General features: G+C 60.7%; 1 protein-coding gene across 1 annotated transcript in view; it reads left to right on the forward strand.

Annotated features, from left to right (window-relative positions):
* ADCY7 (adenylate cyclase 7) overlaps positions 1 to 17327 on the forward strand; it is a 40971-nt gene that overhangs the window by 20762 nt on the left and 2882 nt on the right. Inside the window, exons 9-26 of the mRNA XM_060000937.1 lie at positions 1317 to 1444; positions 2836 to 2994; positions 3212 to 3344; positions 6478 to 6669; positions 7054 to 7088; positions 7584 to 7667; positions 7784 to 7856; positions 9123 to 9220; positions 10158 to 10242; positions 10638 to 10763; positions 11612 to 11710; positions 12732 to 12925; positions 13813 to 13900; positions 14268 to 14423; positions 15112 to 15258; positions 15843 to 15947; positions 16335 to 16449; positions 17060 to 17184. Coding sequence (XP_059856920.1) covers positions 1317 to 1444; positions 2836 to 2994; positions 3212 to 3344; positions 6478 to 6669; positions 7054 to 7088; positions 7584 to 7667; positions 7784 to 7856; positions 9123 to 9220; positions 10158 to 10242; positions 10638 to 10763; positions 11612 to 11710; positions 12732 to 12925; positions 13813 to 13900; positions 14268 to 14423; positions 15112 to 15258; positions 15843 to 15947; positions 16335 to 16449; positions 17060 to 17184 — 2142 coding nt within the window. The remainder of the gene's footprint in view (positions 1 to 1316; positions 1445 to 2835; positions 2995 to 3211; positions 3345 to 6477; positions 6670 to 7053; positions 7089 to 7583; positions 7668 to 7783; positions 7857 to 9122; positions 9221 to 10157; positions 10243 to 10637; positions 10764 to 11611; positions 11711 to 12731; positions 12926 to 13812; positions 13901 to 14267; positions 14424 to 15111; positions 15259 to 15842; positions 15948 to 16334; positions 16450 to 17059; positions 17185 to 17327) is intronic.

Genomic DNA, 17327 nt, shown 5'->3' on the forward strand with positions numbered 1-17327 from the left:
CTGCTCACAAAGGCCTGGCGGGTAGGGGACCTCGAGGGAGGCGTGGGGCCTGGCCTGGTCATTGGCACTGGGTGGCCACCCACAGGCCTGGTGGGCATGCCAGGGAGTGGGCACTGGATCTGGAGACAGAGGGTACCCTGGTTCTAGGGGCCAGCCCTCTGGGAAAAGGCAGGAGGGAGCTGGGGCAAGGCTTCACTGGAGCCCAGTAGGCAGCTTCTCCTTCCTGTTCCCTAAAACCCCACCCTCAAGGCCTTGATATGTATGGCCACCTTTGCTAAGGGCTTATGGGGGTCGAGTAGCTGCAGCACCACCTCAGATGGAACCTCAGACAGCCTACCTGGGCCTCCCCTTCCCCTCCAGGGGCATTTTTTTTACGTGACCCCACCCTCTCTCCCCACTCCCATCTTTCCCCCACTCCCCAAACCCTGTATCCCTAGCAGCAGAGTCATCTCTTGGGTCACCTTGACACCTGCTGACCCCATAGCTTATGGCACCTGCTACCTCTGTTTTCATCCCTCCTGCTCTCTCCACTTCACCCACACTGACTGCTGTGCTGTGTCTCAAACACCCTTCTGGCCTCAGGGCCTTTGCACATGCTGCGTCCTTCTGCCCAGATGCTCTTCCTCCAGATCCTGGCATGGCTTGCTCCCTCAGTTCCTTTAGGACTTTGCTTGAATGTTACCTTCACTGGGAGGCCTTTCCTGGCCTCCGGGCTTTTGCACGTGCTGCTTCCTTCTGCCCAGATGCTCTTCCTCCAGATCCTGGCATGGCTTGCTCCCTCAGTTCCTTTAGGACTTTGCTTGAATGTTACCTTCACTGGGAGGCCTTTCCTGGCCTCCTGGGAACTTCCTCTTCCTTCCCATTCCTCATTTTTCTCCATAGCACTTATCATGGGTGTCTGCAGATTTTATTTATGTAGCTTAGTGTCCAGCTCTGCCACTGGCTGCAGGGATTGTTTTCTGTTTTGCTCACTGCTGTGTCCCAGTGTCTGGGGCAGGGCAGGGCACTCCGTAGATGCTCAGACATTGCATAGATGAATGAAACGAAGGTAGCGCCTCCCTAGAGGCCCTCAGGTGGCCGCCCTTGGTAACACTTGCTTTTATCCCTGACACCTGCTTGGGGTTCCTCCTGCAGACCCCCCGTGTTCCCCGTCCTTTTGCCGGGCCCAGAGGCAGCTGCTGGTGGCTGGTGCCCCAGGAGAAAGGCCCTGGCCAGAAGAGAGCCTGGCTGACTCTGGAGGGTGTGGGGAGGTGGCCAGCATGCCTGCTCCCTGGCCCCTGGGCCATCTGCTGACCAGGCCTCCCCTTGCCCTGCAGGCCAATGAATGCATGCGGATCAAGATCCTGGGCGACTGCTACTATTGCGTGTCAGGCTTGCCCGTGTCCCTGCCCAGCCACGCCCGCAACTGTGTGAAGATGGGGCTGGACATGTGTGAGGCCATTAAGTAGGTACCATGCACAAGCCTGGGGCACTGGGGCCTGTTCCCACGGCGGGCCCCTTCTGCTCCCCAAGGCATGCTGGGGAATGCACTGTCCCTGCTTTGCATATGAGGAAAGTGAGGCTCCAGGGGCGCAGGAGGCTTACCTGGACCACTCAGCAGTGTGTTTGCATCCCTCCCTCTGGGCCCACTGGGACTCCGAGTTCCAGAGAGTCTCAGAGCTGAGGGCCATGAGGGCGGGCAGCTGGGCTCCGTTTCTCCGGAGGCTGAGCCTTCGCAGCAGCAGGGGAGCTGGCAGACGCAGGGTTGGGCTCCAGGCCTCCGTCTGCTTCCTGTTCGCCCTGTGAAGACCCTAGAGTTGGGGGACTAGCCCTCAGCCTCCTGCGGCTCCTTGCCACCAACATCCCAGCTCCCCACAAGGCTCTCTGGAGCCCGAGCAGCCGTGGTCTGTGGTGGTGGTCAAGCGGGTGGCGGAGGGCCAGGCGGGCTTGGCCAAACGGCCCAGCGTTCGGGGCAGAGCCGGGCGCGGCTGGGCTGCCGGGCAGCGCACAGCTTCCGCGCAAACCCAGCTCCGGCTTGTCCTCCTGAAGTCTCACCAGAAAAAAACCCGGTCAGGGAGTCGGTCCAGGTCACAGGCTGGCTCTGCGTCACCGCCTGTGTGACCTCGGGCTGGTGCCACAGCCCTGGGGCTTCCTTCCCTCCCTGGAGCATGTGGAGGTTGTGCGGGGCCCTCTGCTCCCACTGGCTTTGACCCCGGCAGGCTCGGTCCATCCCTAGCCCGTTGGCGGACACGTGGCACTGGCTGCTGCCCAGGCCCTCACGCACTTATCAAAGGGACCCGGAGGCCTGCTCGTGTTGGGGGTGACTTGGGCCCCAGGGAACTCTGAAGTTGGGGCTCCTTGTACTAAGTGGTGCTGGCAACCCCCAGTACTCCCGGTTCCCAGAGATGGGGGTGTGTAAGGCCCCCCAGGGCTGGCCCCACGTTCCTTGTTTCTCCTGGGTTTGGGGCAGTGTCTGGATTCCTCTGCAGACTCCAGCTGGGGCTGCCAGGCAGGGGTAACACCCAGTGATAGTGTGTTAGGGCCTCCAGCAGGAGCCACCGTGACCAGTGACAGTTGGAATTCCTCCTCCTTTCAACAGCCTTTGAGCTTGGGGCGGCCACATCCATTTGCACACTCCTAGACATGGGGGGCTCATCCCCTTGCAAGGAGGCAGCCCCCTCAGGCTGAGAACGTTCTCTTCTGTGAGCTGGGCCTGCCCTGTTCCCATACGCTCCCCGCACCCTTGCTTTGCCCCCACCCCGTGCCACACCCCCTACCAGGGACCTTGAGCCTGTTCTAGGGTTCAGGGCCCCCCAGCAGCCCTGGCTGGGGTGGGCTGACGGGCCTCTGCCCCAGGCAGGTGCGGGAGGCCACAGGCGTGGACATCAGCATGCGTGTGGGCATACACTCGGGGAACGTGCTGTGCGGCGTCATCGGGCTGCGCAAGTGGCAGTATGATGTGTGGTCCCATGACGTGTCCCTGGCCAACAGGATGGAGGCAGCTGGAGTCCCTGGGTGAGGCTCAGCTGGATGGCGGTGGGGTCACAGGTCTGGGGCTGACTCTGGGCTGCGGTGGTGGGGTATCAGCATGGGGTCAGAGAGGGAATCAGCGACCTGAAGGTGGGGGGAGCCCGCCCAGGGTCCGGCCTGCTCAGCCCTGCCTGCTCTGCACCCCCGGGTGGGTGTCTGCCCTCGCTGGGCCCTGCTGCTGTCTGACTCTCGTCTCCCCCAGCCGGGTGCACATCACAGAGGCGACGCTGAACCACCTGGACAAGGCGTATGAGGTGGAGGACGGGCACGGGCAGCAGCGGGACCCCTACCTGAAGGAGATGAACATCCGCACCTACCTGGTCATCGACCCCCGGGTACGAGGCTCAGCTGTGGCAGGCTGGGGGGCGGCGCTGGGGCTGTGCTTGGGAGCAGGGCCCATGCCCGGGGCATGGCCCCCGTGGAGGGAGAGGTGGGGCCCGCCCGGGGTAGGAGGCAGTGCCCCGTTACTAGGCATGGTCTAGGCCCCAAGGGACAACTTCTCTGGGCCTCAGTGTTCTGTTCTATGAAACGGGGATAACAACGGCGCCTACCTCAAGAGGAGAAAAAGCTAATCTGAGTGAAGCCCTCCCTGTCAACTGGGTGCGTCATAAATGTTCTAGAAACAATAGTCACTGTTAGTTTATTTTCCATGAGGTTGTCACTAATCGTCCAGATTTTCAAAAGACACGTTTTAAAAACACGCTTTGGATGGGAGTCAGGGAAGCAAGGAATGGCCAGGGGGCCAATAGGCAGGAGCCCCTGTGTGTCCTGGGCTCTTACCCGCCGCGTGCACCCGCCCAGGTTCTCGGTTGGCCCCACTCCCTTCAGGACCCCGTGGTGGGGCAGGCTGTGAGCCTGCTTCTGGGCCGTGGGCCCCAGGCCTGCGCCGGCAGGGGCCTTTCGCTCCCGCCCGTGGGAGGCCAGCTCGTCTGGGCCCTCGGTGAATCATCCTTGGGGCTTGCTCAAGAATGTCAGCAGTGGCTGGCTCCTTCCAGCTCCGTCTCACTCTGGCCTTTGCCGTCCTCGGGGCTGGCCCGCCTGCCAGTCTCTGGGGCAGCCGCGGGCCCGCCTGTGAGCCTCCCCCGACACCCTCGGGCTTCATCCTGCTGACGTTCCCAGTGCGCCCTAGGTGGGTCAGCCATGCTGAGCGAGCATTGGGGGAACCCCTCCTGGTACCTTGGGGCTGCTCCCAGCCCACTATCGTGGAAACCACCCAGCCCCTCGCCCTGTCCCTGCAGCTCTGGGCCCCGCCCACTCCTCTGACACCCCCCCCTTCCCCCCCCCCCCCCCCGCCGGCTTCCTTCCTCCCCTGCCCTGTGCCAGCCTCCTGTCCCTCCACTGCCAGGCTCTTTCCACTGCAGAGCCCTTGTCACTGCTGCCCCCTCCGCCCAGAGCCCTCTGTCCCAAATGCTCCTGTTTATCCTTTTTACTGTTTATTGTCAGTGTGAGCTCCACGGGGGCAGGCTCGGGATGGGGGTCCCTATTCTCCAGGCTTCAACCCCCGGTCCTAGGACAACGCCTGGTACAGAGCAGGGCCCCAGATAGCTTGTGAACGAGTGAAGCAGAGCCCTTGACCCCGAGGTGGTGGCAGGCGTAGTCCTGTAACCCACCCCGCAGGGCTGCCGGATCAGCAGGTATGACCGCGGGCGCCCAGTCAGACTCGTGTTCCGGATGAACAAGGGAGAAGGCTTTAGTACGAGTGTCTCATGCAGGGTTTACTGGGCACCCTGTCTTTTATCTGGCAACGCTACCTTCCCCGATCTTTGTTTAATTTTATTCATTCCCATAGTTGAAAATTCAAAAAGCATGAAGGGTGTGCTATAGAAAGTTTTTCGTGCATCCCTGTTCGCCGCCGGCACGTCCCCCCTGACGGGGACCCGTGTGGTGAGAGGTGTCTGTGCGCATCTAAGTAGAGGGGGAAAGACTCCTCTGGCCTCTCTGCTGAGCTGGCGGTAGCGCCTCCACCAGTGTGAACTTTGCTTCACCAGCGACGTAACTTGGAGACCTTGCCTTCTGCGCACAGAGACCGCCCTCATCTCTTCTCATGACTGTGCTGCACGTGCCGCGCCGAGGCGTGGTGGGGAGGTCCTTTCCCAGCTCTGGCTTCTGTAGGCTTACGTGTGTGTGAGGTGCCCCAAGGGATTAGTGTCCAGAGGTGGCTGGTAGGGGGCCCGTGGCTGGTGCAGGTTGCAGGTGCCCTCCCTGGGCCCTGCTTCTCAACAGATGCGTTTTTGCTCAGAACTGATGGATCATCAGGACCCGTTTAATTTTTGGGGACAGTGTCTGGCTTCCCTGCCCTAAGAGGGAAGTGGCAGTGACCTTGAACTTGAAGAGCTGGCTGCCGTGTAGGCAAGAGTTGCTGACGGTGGAGGGGGAGGCAGAGAAATGTAACCTCCCCAGACGCCCAGGGCAGGTCACTCACCACAAGGCTTAGCTCACTCTCAGGACCCCAGGACTCTCTTCACAAGGACTGAATTCCATGCCATTCCCTCTGGCCTGGCAGACAGACATGGCTCAGAGTTTAAGAATGTTTCTGTCCTAGGAGGAGGCAAGAAGTTTCCAGGAAAGTTGCTGCAAACGAGTGTTTGTGGCAGTAGGTGTCGGTCTGTGTGGGTGTTTGTGGGAGCCGCCAGAGACTGGGACTCCTGCAGGGCAGGGCTGTGAGGGGATGAGGGGGACTCAGCAGGCCTCGAGCTTGTCCCTGGTGGCCTCGGGGGTCTTTCTCTTCCCTCCCCCTTTTCCAGTCCTGTCCGGCCTCGCCAGCTGAGGATGGTCCCAGGCGGGTTGTTGTTCTTGGCGGGGGGTTGGGGGAGAGGGAGGCAGGGCTGGGCCCCTCCTTCAGGGCCTGGCTAAGCCACCGTGTCCCTGGCATGGCTGCGGCAGGCTTGTGGCAGATACTGGACCCATGCTGTGGTTTGGGGGCTGTACGAGTGGAACTCCCTGGAATGCTGCCCCGTGGGGAGCAGCCCTGGGTTGGCCAGCATTCCCCTTCCTCCTGGCTGCTCCCACACGAATGATGTGTGCTGCCGCATGTGGGTGGGCAGGGCAGGATGCCTGTGGCTTCTTCCCTGGGTGCCATCTCCCTGGGGTGCGTCCACCGGGAGGGGCCGATGGGCTTTCAGACCCAGGGAGCTTCAGGGGCCAAGTGGAGCCTTCGGGCTTGGGGCCTGACCCCACCTCTTGCCCTGGGGAGGCAGAGAAGGGCCTGAGGGGCTGTGCACAGTTGTGCCTGTGGCAGGGACAGGACCCCAAGCTGGGGCCTCCCCGGTGCCCGGCCAGGGAGAGCACTGGGCTTCCGCCAGTCCCCGAGGGGCTGCAGACCCAGCAGCTGTTTTGCCATTTTCCCTTTTCGCCAGATGGGCCAGCGTTCTGGGCAGCATCGCGCTTCTGGGGGAGCGGGATGGGGGCGGGCCGTTCCCGTGCTGAGAGGGGAGGGGTGGGACAGGCCGTGTCTGCGTCTGCCCGCAGAGCCAGCAGCCGCCCCCGCCCAGCCTACACCTCACCAAGTCCAAGGGGGACGCGACCCTGAAGATGCGGGCCTCCGTGCGTATGACCCGCTACCTCGAGTCCTGGGGGGCGGCGCGGCCCTTCGCACACCTCAACCAACGCGAGAACGTGAGCAGCAACGAGACCCCTGTGCCCCACGGGCGGAGGCCCAAGGTAGGACCTCTCCTCCCAGAGAGCTGGGAGCAGGGGCCGCGGGCAGGGGCGGGACAGCACATGCTACGGGTGTCCTTCCGCTAAGGGTGTCCTTCCGGCCAAGCCTCACTTTCCGCATCTGCAGGATGGTTGCAGGCTCTGCCCTCCCTCGCTCCCTCCTGGGGCCCTTGGGGAAGTGAAGGCATTTGGAGAATGCTCCAGGGTGGCGGGGGATGTCCCTGGCCTCCTGGTTCTCCAGACCAAGTTCAGTTTCAGTTCTGGGTGCCTGCAGCTTGGACAGTCCTTGCATCCGAGAGTGCCAGAGATGATAGATCCAGTCCGGTGAGGCGCCATCAGGGCCCCGGGTCCTGGAGAATAACCGTCTCTCCCTCCCTTCCCTTCCAGGCTATTCCCCTACGGCGCCACAGGACCCCTGACAGGTTTGTGCCCTGTCTCCTGCCTCCCTGGCCAAGTCCTGCCCCAGTCACCTCCTCCAGGCAGGCTGCCCTGACCAGCCTCTGTCCAGGAGGGCAGCTCCACAAGGCCCAGCCCTGACTATGGGTTTCGCCATGGCTTGGGTCAGAGTGTTTTTAGGAACCAAAACTTCACAATGATCGAGTGGCTGTTGTATACCCACCCTGTAGTGGGGTCAGTGGGGTTGGTGTGATGGAACCCTGGGGTTTAGTGGGAGAGACCTTGGACCGGGGCCTGGGGGGTCTGCCCTTTGCTTCTGGCTGGGTGATGCTGGGCCTTCGCTTGTCCTCTCTGGGCCTCAATGGGACCCGCCTGTCCCTCCTCCATCCTGCACGAGGCTCTGGGACCTCCTGCAGGCACCTGGGAACCCCACTTGGGTGAGCCATCTCGTCCACACCCCTGCCTCTGGGCAAGTAGATGTAGGTTCCTGGGCTGATGCCGTTGCGGGTGTCTGATTCCAGAAGTGCATCCCCCAAGGGGCGGTCAGAGGATGACTCATACGATGATGAGATGCTGTCAGCCATCGAGGGCCTCAGCTCCACGAGGTGAGGCTCCGAGACCTGTGCTCGCCTTGTGCCTCGTGCCCAGTGGCTGTGTCCCCACGCCCTCCCCCCGACTCCTCCAGGCGCCACCTCTCACTGCCTGTGTCTCCACCCCACAGACCCTGCTGCTCCAAGTCTGATGACTTCTACACCTTTGGGTCCATCTTCCTGGAGAAGGGCTTCGAGCGAGAGGTGAGGACCTCTGAGCAGCCCCAGGAACAGGGGCAACAAGGCCTGGGGTGGGGGGCGGGTGCTGGCCACAGGGCAGCCAACACCCCCAGAAGGCCTGCTCAGGGAGGGCGCCGGGGAGGCGCTCCAGCTGCCACTGGGGTGGGGACGGGGCTCAGTGCAGCCTGTTTGGGTTCTCTTCTTGTTGGCCTCGCCCCTGCCCCTGACACCCCCGTTAGTGGTTCCCCGACTTGGGTTTGGGAGACTTCGCTCCCTTCAGATGCCAAGCCTCAGCCAGTGCTGTCAGGGGCCAGCGTGCACCTTTGGCTCTGCACTTTGTAGGAAAAAGCCCCAAACTCAGGATCAGTTTGACGGGGCCTGACCGGTTCCCCCTTTTGGCTGCTGTAACACCATGCTTGTGTCCCGCTAGTGACCATTCACTTATTTTTCGAGAGCCTACTGGTTCTGGCAACGTCCGAGGCACGCGTATGTCATTCTGCCCTCACCTGCAGGCCAAGGTGGGCGACGGTACCCATGTCACGGACCCCAAGGTTTGGGGCGTCTTGGCCTCAGATGTGGCCTGAGAGAGTGACCCAGCCCACGGCCCTCTGGTGCTGGGACCTCTCTGCCGCTTCAGCCTCCAGGACTGGGGGTCTCCCTGAGTTGGGGGCTCCCTGTGTGGGGAGCTTGGGGTCTGGAGGCAGGTGTGGTCACCAGCAGAGCCGCCTGGCGGGCCACCTGCTGGCTGTGAGACCTGGACAGGCTGCCGGGCTCCCTGAGCCTCGGTTTGCTCATCTGCGGCAGGAGCCCCGTGGGCTGAGATCTTGAGGTGGTACCGGGTGTGGCGGGGCGGGCAGCACAGGCCCCCCGCCCGACGGCGTGGGGCTCAGGCCTGGCGGTGCTCCTCGGTTTGGGGTGAGAACAGAAGCCCCATAGCCCCAGTCGCAGCAGCCCCAGAGCTCCCATTTGGTTCTCGCCCACGGACTTGGGCTGCGGGCTTTACAGGGACCTTGGAAATGAAGTCAGAGACCTGGCCGGGGTGGGGGAGGGGAAGGTAGCGCCTCTAAACATAAAAGAGAGACTGCAGAATGGAAACAGATGAAAATTGTTTGTTCGGTGATGATGTAACAGTCAAGGAGGGGAGGAAGTCAAGGAGGGGGTGTAAGGCTTTTCTTAGAGATGATTAACTCGAGCCAGGGTGGAGCCCAGGAAGGGGTCAGAGCAAGGAGCCTGCCCTGCGGGCGGGGCCTCGGCCGCCCGGCCACCCCTCACAGTCTCTGTCGCCCCCAGTACCGCCTGGCACCCATCCCGCGGGCCCGCTACTACTTCGCTTGTGCCAGCCTTGTGTTCATCTGCATCCTGCTCGTCCATGCCCTGCTGATGCCCAGGTCAGTTGGGGGGTGGGCCGGATGGTCAGGCACACTGGGGTCAGGCTAGGAGGGGTGGTGACCTTGCAGATCCCACCAGAAGACCTGCAGGAAGGGGCTGGCTGTTAGAGTTAGTACCTTTAGTCCCTTTAGGCGTCAGAGCCCCAGAAACTGGACCTGGCACCGTGGCCCCCATACCTGGATTTGCCAACGTTTAGTTTTAGTGTTAGTTGAACATGCTTGCGCGCTCAAGCCGCAGGCCTCCCCACTCCCAGATGCCTCTCGCCTTCAAAGTCACCTGTTTTCTGTGTGGCCCTTCAGGCATTTCAGTGTTTTGTGACTGTTGCCTTAGGTGTTTGGAGTCCTAGAAGGGCAGACTCCTAAAACCGTAGCTGCTGCCACCTCCCTCTTAGGTGTGGGAAATTGAGGCCCGGGGGGCTTAATGCCTTATCCAGTGTGTGTGGCCAGTACACAGGAGCCGCTGAGATTCACGCTTCTGCGAAAGGGCTCTGTTGCTGGGGGCGGGGACAGGGGGCTGAGGTCCCAGGGAGGTAGGAAGGTCAGCCAGTTGGAGGCTTCTGGAAGGGTAGTTAGGCCAAAGGATCCACTAGGATCGTGGTTCAGGACGTGCTTAATAAAGATGAAATAGGGAACGCTTTTCGATGGTGCTTGTGTGCCGGGCAAGAGTCTGAAGGCTGTATGATCAGTTATTTCTTGTATACTTGGCCTGGAAAGCGGGGCGTGATGTTGACCTTGGTCCTCGTGTCTCGGCCGGGCCTTGTGTGTTGTTCGTGGGGCAGCTGGACCACGGTGTGCAGTGTGCCCCTTCGGCTGAGTGCAGAGTAGCCGTTCGGGAGGGGGGAGAAGGTGAACTGAGGTGCTGGGGGTGGGGAGCATGCCGGTGGCTTGGCCCCGGGCAGAGGGTCCCCCAGAACTTAGGTTTCTCCTTCCTCTCCAGGATGGCGGCTCTGGGTGTGTCCTTTGGGCTGGTAGCCTGCGTGCTCGGGCTGGTACTAGGCTTGTGCTTTGCCCGTGAGCTCTTGGTGAGTGGGGAGGCCCCTGACTGGGTGGTGGGCAGGCCGGGCCCCCCAGGTGTCGGGACTGTGGTGGTGCGAGCCCCGGCCCCATGACCCCTGCCCCTCCGGCCTGGAGCGCCGTCTGGAGGCTTCTCCCAGGGCTCTCCGTCCTATGTGCTAGTAGTCCGCAAGCGGCTGTGGCTGTCCCCAGCCCCAAGGGTGGGGCTGTCCCTTCTGTCTACGCACCACACGTGTCCTGAGCTCTGGGCCGGGCGGGCACAGCACCCCTGACTCCCCAGCAGAGCTCTCAGAAGCTCTCGCTCTGCTGGGCCCTTGGGCTGTGGGCCCCCGGGCCAGGCCTCCTGCGGGCTCTCCCTGCACCTTGGGTGTGGGTGCTGGGTGATGACACTGTGATTCCACAGAGGTGCTGCCCAGCGCGGGGCGCGCTCCGAGCCATCTCCGAGAGGGTGGAGACGCAGCCCCTGCTGCGGGTGTCCCTGGCCGTCCTGACCATTGGCAGCCTGCTCGCCGTCGCCGTGGTCAACCTGGTGGGTTCTGTGGCGGGGACGGCAGGCCTGGCAAAGACCCCTCGGGCCCTGCATGCTTCCGGGGAGGAGGGAGCAGTCTTTGACCCTGGGGACCTCCGGATTCTAGAATCCTATAATCCTGTTGCCTAAAAGCCCATCTGGTGTGACTGTATCCAGAGCCCTGTGAGGTTCCCATGGCGGCTCTGAGCTCCTCACCCTGTGTTTGTCACATGAGGACTTGGGGGCCCCCAGAGCGTTCATGTGGCCGACCCCACAGGGCCACCACGGCGTCCTGACGTCCCGGTCTTTCTTTCCTGCCCCTGAGGAGGTCCTGTCTCAGCTTCTCTGAGACCCAGTCTCCTCGCTGGGGATGAGCAGCCCTGGGCACAAGCTGGAGGGGACGCCTGGGCCCTGCTTCTCGGGCCGGGCTCGTGTGTTTTGGGCTCAGACAGCACTTGTCCCACCCGGTCCTCCCCCGCTCCGACATTTAGAGCCAGAGTCTCTCCCATCTCCGTGTCCCCTGCACTAGGGACTCTGTGACCACCTCCCTCAGCGTCACCTGAGGAGAAGGGGGCTCACTGAAAACGCTGCTCCCAGCTTCTGCCCCCGCCCCGAGTCAGGCGCTGGGGTGGCATCCCTGTGCCTTCCTTGGGCTCCCTCTTCCCGCAGTGAAGCTGCCAGCTGTGGTGGGACGTCGGGGGCACAGAGGCTCCGGCCAGGCTTAGAGCCAGGCCTGGCAGGAGATGCCCATGGCGCTCTCGGAGGCCCCGGCCCTGCCCTCTGCCCGCTCCAGGTCCCCAGCCCCGCTCAGCCGGGGCAGACCCTGGAGCCCCTGGACCACCCTTCACGGGGACCTGTCTTTTCCGTAGCCGCTGATGCCTTTCCCGGCCCCAGGGCTGCCTGCTGGGAACGAGACGGGCCCGGGGGCCGTGAGCAGCTGGGAGAGGACCCTGTGCAAGCTCCTCCCGGTGAGTGTGTCCCTCGGGGCTCCTGGTGCCCTCACTAGGACTGTCCCTGCGTGCTCAGAACACACTGAGCACCAGAGCCCATGGGCATGGAAGAGCTGAGTCCCCCCCCTCCCAGGCGAGGCGACAGAGCAGGGCCGGGTGGGGCTAAGGGGTCCAGGTGCTGGCGCCTGGGTCCAAGGCGAGAGGGTGGGAGCGCCCTGCGCTGGTGGTTGTCTCCTGACCACACTCGTCATGATCTCCACTTCATGGATGGGGGAGTGGTCGCGGGGAGGCCGATGGATTTGCTTCATAGGCGGCGGAGCCAGGACTGGGCCCAGGTGGGCTGACACCAGAAGCTGTGCCTGAAGCACCCTCCCGGACAGGATGAGGGCTGTGGGACTTGAGGGGGGTGGTGGTGAATTTGAGCTGGTCTCTAAAGGGCACAAAGGTTATGGGACGGGGGTTGGAAGAGGGGACAGCGAAAAAAACCAAGGCAGGTAGTGGGCACAGTAGGTTTCAGGTGGTCGTGTCACGGGGAGGGGGTGGGGGAGGATTGGGAGATGAAGCCAGAGGTAGGTTAGATCCAGCTCCAGTAGAGCATGAGTGCCAGGGTGAAGAGCTTGGTCTTTATTCTGGGGGCAGTAGGGAGCCACAGCATGCTCTTGAGCAGGAGAGTAACGTGGGCAGAGATGCACTTTGGGAGGCACCGGCTCATGGCAGAACTCAGATCACTGCCTGGACCTTGTCACAGCCTCCCCAGCACCTGCATTTTTATTTACTGCGTTTCTTTTTCCTTGAGTTCACTTGCCATAAGTGGAAGTAAAAATATAGTAAGAACAACACAATATAGAAAGTTTTAGATTCCGTTGCCTGCTCTTTGTTAAGGGAGGTCAGTGAGGCAGGAGGGTGGTGCTGAAGACACACTGGATCTTCACGGATTCCTCTGTGGCTAAAGGTGTCCGTCCCTTGGGTGACCTCTGATCCGGGAGGTGCCTCTTGGTGACAGGAGATGGTGGGATGACCGACGTCCCTGTCTCCCCAGTATTACACCTGCAGCTGCATCCTGGCCTTCATCGCCTGCTCTGTCTTCCTGCGGATGAGCTTGGAGCTGAAGGTCGTGCTGTTGACAGTGGCCTTGGTGGCCTACCTGGTGCTCTTCAACATCTCCCCGTGCTGGCAGTGGGACTGCTGTGGCTACAGCCTGGGCAACCTCACCAAGACCAATGGCACCCTCAGGTGGGGCCCAGACCCCACACTGCTGGGACCCCTGCCCACTGCCTGTCTTGACTGTGGCCCATTGTAGCACTTTTTGTCTCGTCTTAGTGTCATTTCAAACTAAGGTGCTTTTGCATTCACAGTCCCCTCTGGACCGGACACCCTGTGGGCTGGACCGGCAGGTGGCATGGTTTCTGCTTTACAGGAGGGGAAGTGATGGGCTCAGGCCCTGGGTCTGCAGCACTCAGAGCTGAGTGTGACTCATGTGCAGGGGGTGTCCCCGGCCCCAGGAGGCCACCTGGGTGATCCTGTCTCTAGGCCAGCCTGGGGGCGGGAGGCGGAGGCTTCAGCTCTAGCCCAGTCCCCTGCTTTGAGCCATGTCCTGGGTCTGCAGAGCCCTGGAGAGAGCAGTTGGCTCTGATCTCTTCCCAGACTGATGCGAGGCGCTGGCGTGTGCGTGGTTCTGGGGGCTCTGGGCCTCAAGTGGATTGAGGAGCGGGGACTGGCTCCCCTTGAACTAAAAGGCAGGAGCCTGGGGACCCAGAACTAGGTGTGCTCCCGTGGATCTGGCCTGCACCTGCACCTTGCTTCTGCCGACCTGCAAGGCCTGTGGCCGCTCCCCTGCCTGCCTAGAGTGCTTTCCTTCAGACTTCGCCATGAATATCCCTTGAGACCCAGGTGTGAGCTCAGATGTCACCTCCCTGTCAACTGTACGTCCCCCTTTTCTTTACAACCTGAAGCGTCCTGTTTGCCAACCCCGAGAATGTGAGCTCCGAGGGCAACGATCTCCCATCTTGTTCACTTTCCCGTGGGCTGGCCCTGCGTCTGGGCCTCGTGCCATCCCCTGAATGTGGGGGACTTTGGGCGGAAGTGGAGATGACGCCTGCCTTTCCCCTCATACCCGGCAGCTCCCCGTCCTGTTCATGGGATCTGAAGACAATGATCAATTTCTACCTGGTCCTGTTTTACACCACCCTCATCATGCTCTCCAGACAGGTACGGCCCAGGAGGCGCCCTCTGCGTCCCTAGCTCTACCTGGCTGCTTGTACCTCTTTCTGGAGAGGCTGGGGGTGGGGCTGGGGCTGCCTCAGATTTGGAGCAGCACACAGGACTGCAGTCTTTCGGGGAGCTCCGGTCCCTGGGTCGGGGTCCTGGGCAAGTGTCCTTACCTCCCATCAGGACACGAGTGACATTTAATCCTGTGGGTCACTTGGCTGACTGGGGAGTGGCTGTTGAGTTGGGGACGTTTGCCAGGGGCACAGGCTGCAGTGCTGATGGGCCGGCTCCGTAGCCCCCAGGGTTACGAGTGCGCTCTGCCCTCGCTCACTGCTGCCGGGACACCGATGTTCCCTTCTGTCTGCAGATTGACTATTACTGCCGCTTGGACTGTCTGTGGAAGAAGAAGTTCAAGAAGGAACACGAGGAGTTTGAAACCATGGAGAATGTGAACCGCCTTCTTCTAGAGAATGTCCTGCCAGCCCATGTGGCCGCCCACTTCATTGGTGACAAGTTAAATGAGGTGTGGGTGAGAGGGGGCTCAGTCACTAGGACAGGGAGACTGAAGGTACAGATGCAGTCCCGTGGAGGGACGCACTATAGCTACAAGGTGCTTTCTGCACTTGGTTTCCATGGCTCTTGGCCTCACTGATGCGCCCAGGAGACCATGTGTGGTGTTAGCTGTAAGAACACAGGCTTTGGATCGGAGACTAGGGTTCAGGTGTGATTGTGGACAAGATCGCTCACTGCCCTGGGCCTTGATTTTCACATCTATAAAATGGGGCCGATAGTACTTGGCTGGCAGGATGGTTGCAAGGATCAGATGTCCAGGTATTTGCAATCTGGACCATCTGTTGATGAAAACATGCATTTTTACCAGTTCTGTGTAGCAGAGTTTTTTATCTGTGGAAACTCAGGCCCAGTGGGCATGGAACCCAGGCCTCCTGTTACCTTCTGCTACCCACGGGTTCTCAAGCCCAGCTGTACAGACCCAGGGTACTTAAAGGAGCCCCAAACCAACCTGAGTCTGACCCTCCCCAACGCATTGATTCAGAATCTCCTATTTTGTAACAGCCCCCACTTGAGTCCCATGTACAGCCAGCATCTGCTCCTGGAGCGCGAGGAATCGCCTCCCGTCTGCTTCCCCCCACCACCCGCCCCAACGAGGTCTGGTGGCCACAGGGTCGTGTTTCTACCCACCCCCAATCCAGGACTGGTACCATCAGTCCTATGACTGCGTGTGTGTCATGTTTGCATCCGTGCCGGACTTCAAAGTATTCTACACGGAGTGCGACGTCAACAAGGAAGGGCTGGAGTGCCTGCGCCTGTTGAACGAGATCATAGCTGACTTTGATGAGGTGAGGCCTCCCTCCACACAGCCTGGAGAGGGCAGGCTGGGGCCGCGGGCACCCTGCGCCCACTGAACACGTGTGCTGCAGCGCCCTTGGGGAGAACACGTGGCACACAAATTATAAGAAGTACCTACACGTTTGCTTGCTTGTCACGATGTAATTTATCTCCTCTGTGAGGGGCAGCTTCCTTAGATTTAGGTTGTAGAACAGTCTGATTTCCTGCCAAGCCCGTGCTAGCAACCTGTTTCAAAGGAAGTCACTCAGTTTGGGCTTAACTCTTGGCTGCAAATAATCGACATTCCTGTGTAGATACTGTCGGGCGGGGTGTTTGCTCCTTCGCAGGCATGAGACCAGATGAGAATGGAAGAGACAGGGAATGTCAGGGAACAGAGACGAGGGAGCAGCAGGGAGAGAACCCAGAGGCTGTGTCCCCACCTGTACGGAGGTGTGAACTCAGGTGGGAAGGGCCCCCGCATGAGAAATGTTTGCATTAGGACTGGTGGTGGGAGAGAATCCTACGCCCTTCTCAGAACCTGGGACAGGCCTGGGCTGCAGCTGTGTTGTATGGCCTGCTTCCTTTCGTCTTATAGCTGCTGTTAAAGCCCAAGTTCAGTGGTGTGGAGAAGATCAAGACCATCGGCAGCACGTACATGGCAGCTGCAGGGCTCAGCATCCCCTCAGGGCACGAGAACCAGGTACCCAGGCAATCTGGTGGTCTCATGTCCCAGCCCCAGATGAGGGGAAATTCAAGACAGCCCCAGACCGACACCTCTCCGTGCCCCCTCCTTTGAGGGAAGGGCAGAGGAGCTCATGGCTCAGCCTGAGGGAGCCTTTTGGTGGAGGGGTTGGGGCAGGCGGCCCCTCACCAGGAGGGGAGCTTAGGTGGGGGAGCAGGTCCTAGACCCTCTGTGGAGGAGCCTGGGTACATCTCTGCCCATCAGTGGTCCCCCATGGGTTTCATGCCCAGGCTGGCACACAGCGCTCAGCAGGTCAGGGTGTTGGAGCGTCCATCTGACAGCCGGTGGAGGCAGGAAGACGGGGTGTGATTGGCCCTGGCCCCAATGGAGTGCTCTGTCCTGCAGGACCTGGAGCGGCAGCACGCCCACATCGGCATCATGGTGGAGTTCAGCACCGCCCTGATGAGCAAGCTGGATGGCATCAACCGGCACTCCTTCAACTCCTTCCGCCTCCGAGTTGGTGAGGCCCTGGGAAGACGGGCTGGGCCTGAGCTCCGGGTGGGACTGTGCAGCTCCCGCCTCCTGGCAAATCCACTCTCAGTCCGGTGTATGTTGTCATCTGCCATGAAAAGTTTTAGAAATCTCTTTCTGATCTTAAAACCCCAGTGACTGGGTAATAAGAATTCTTAGCGTACTATTTATGAAGTTACCTTGGCAAGTTTTAAGTAAACAGGAATATATCACTACGGGGACTGGAAAGCCCAAATCCCTGGCTGTAAAGAGGTGACCTTAAATACACTGAGAACAAAGCAAAATCATTAACCTAAGTAGTCACTGTTAGCTAACAGGGTCAGCGCTCAAAGCCCATTTACTGTTCAAGAGATTAGCAGATACAAGAAGTGTTAACAGTGGACTCAGGTTTCACATCCAGCACAGTCTGAAAAAGAACTGCCCAGGGAGCGCTCTCCTCCCATCGCAAGTACCACCTCCCGTCAGACTCAGGAAGCACCCTTCCAACCTTCATTGCAGTTGTTCTGTCAACGCTTTCTGTGGTTGTCGGGTGGATTCTGTGGCCTTATAAGCCCGAGGCTTTGCCTCTATGATCTGCTAACTGCAAACATGTTCTTTAGGCATAAACCATGGGCCCGTGATTGCTGGAGTGATTGGGGCACGAAAACCTCAGTACGACATCTGGGGAAACACGGTCAATGTTGCCAGTCGAATGGAGAGCACTGGGGAACTTGGGAAAATCCAGGTAAAAGCTCACCTGGGGAAACCTGTGCCCAAGGGGGGAAGAACTTCCCAGAGGTGAGGGAGCCTGGGCATCAGTCAGCTGCTTGAGGGAAACCAGACCCCATTGGCCGATTTCTCTTCATCCCTCCCACAGCAGATTTTCTT

Source organism: Delphinus delphis, chromosome 20, assembly GCF_949987515.2.
Source record: "Delphinus delphis chromosome 20, mDelDel1.2, whole genome shotgun sequence".
In the NCBI taxonomy this organism is placed as follows: domain Eukaryota; kingdom Metazoa; phylum Chordata; class Mammalia; order Artiodactyla; family Delphinidae; genus Delphinus; species Delphinus delphis.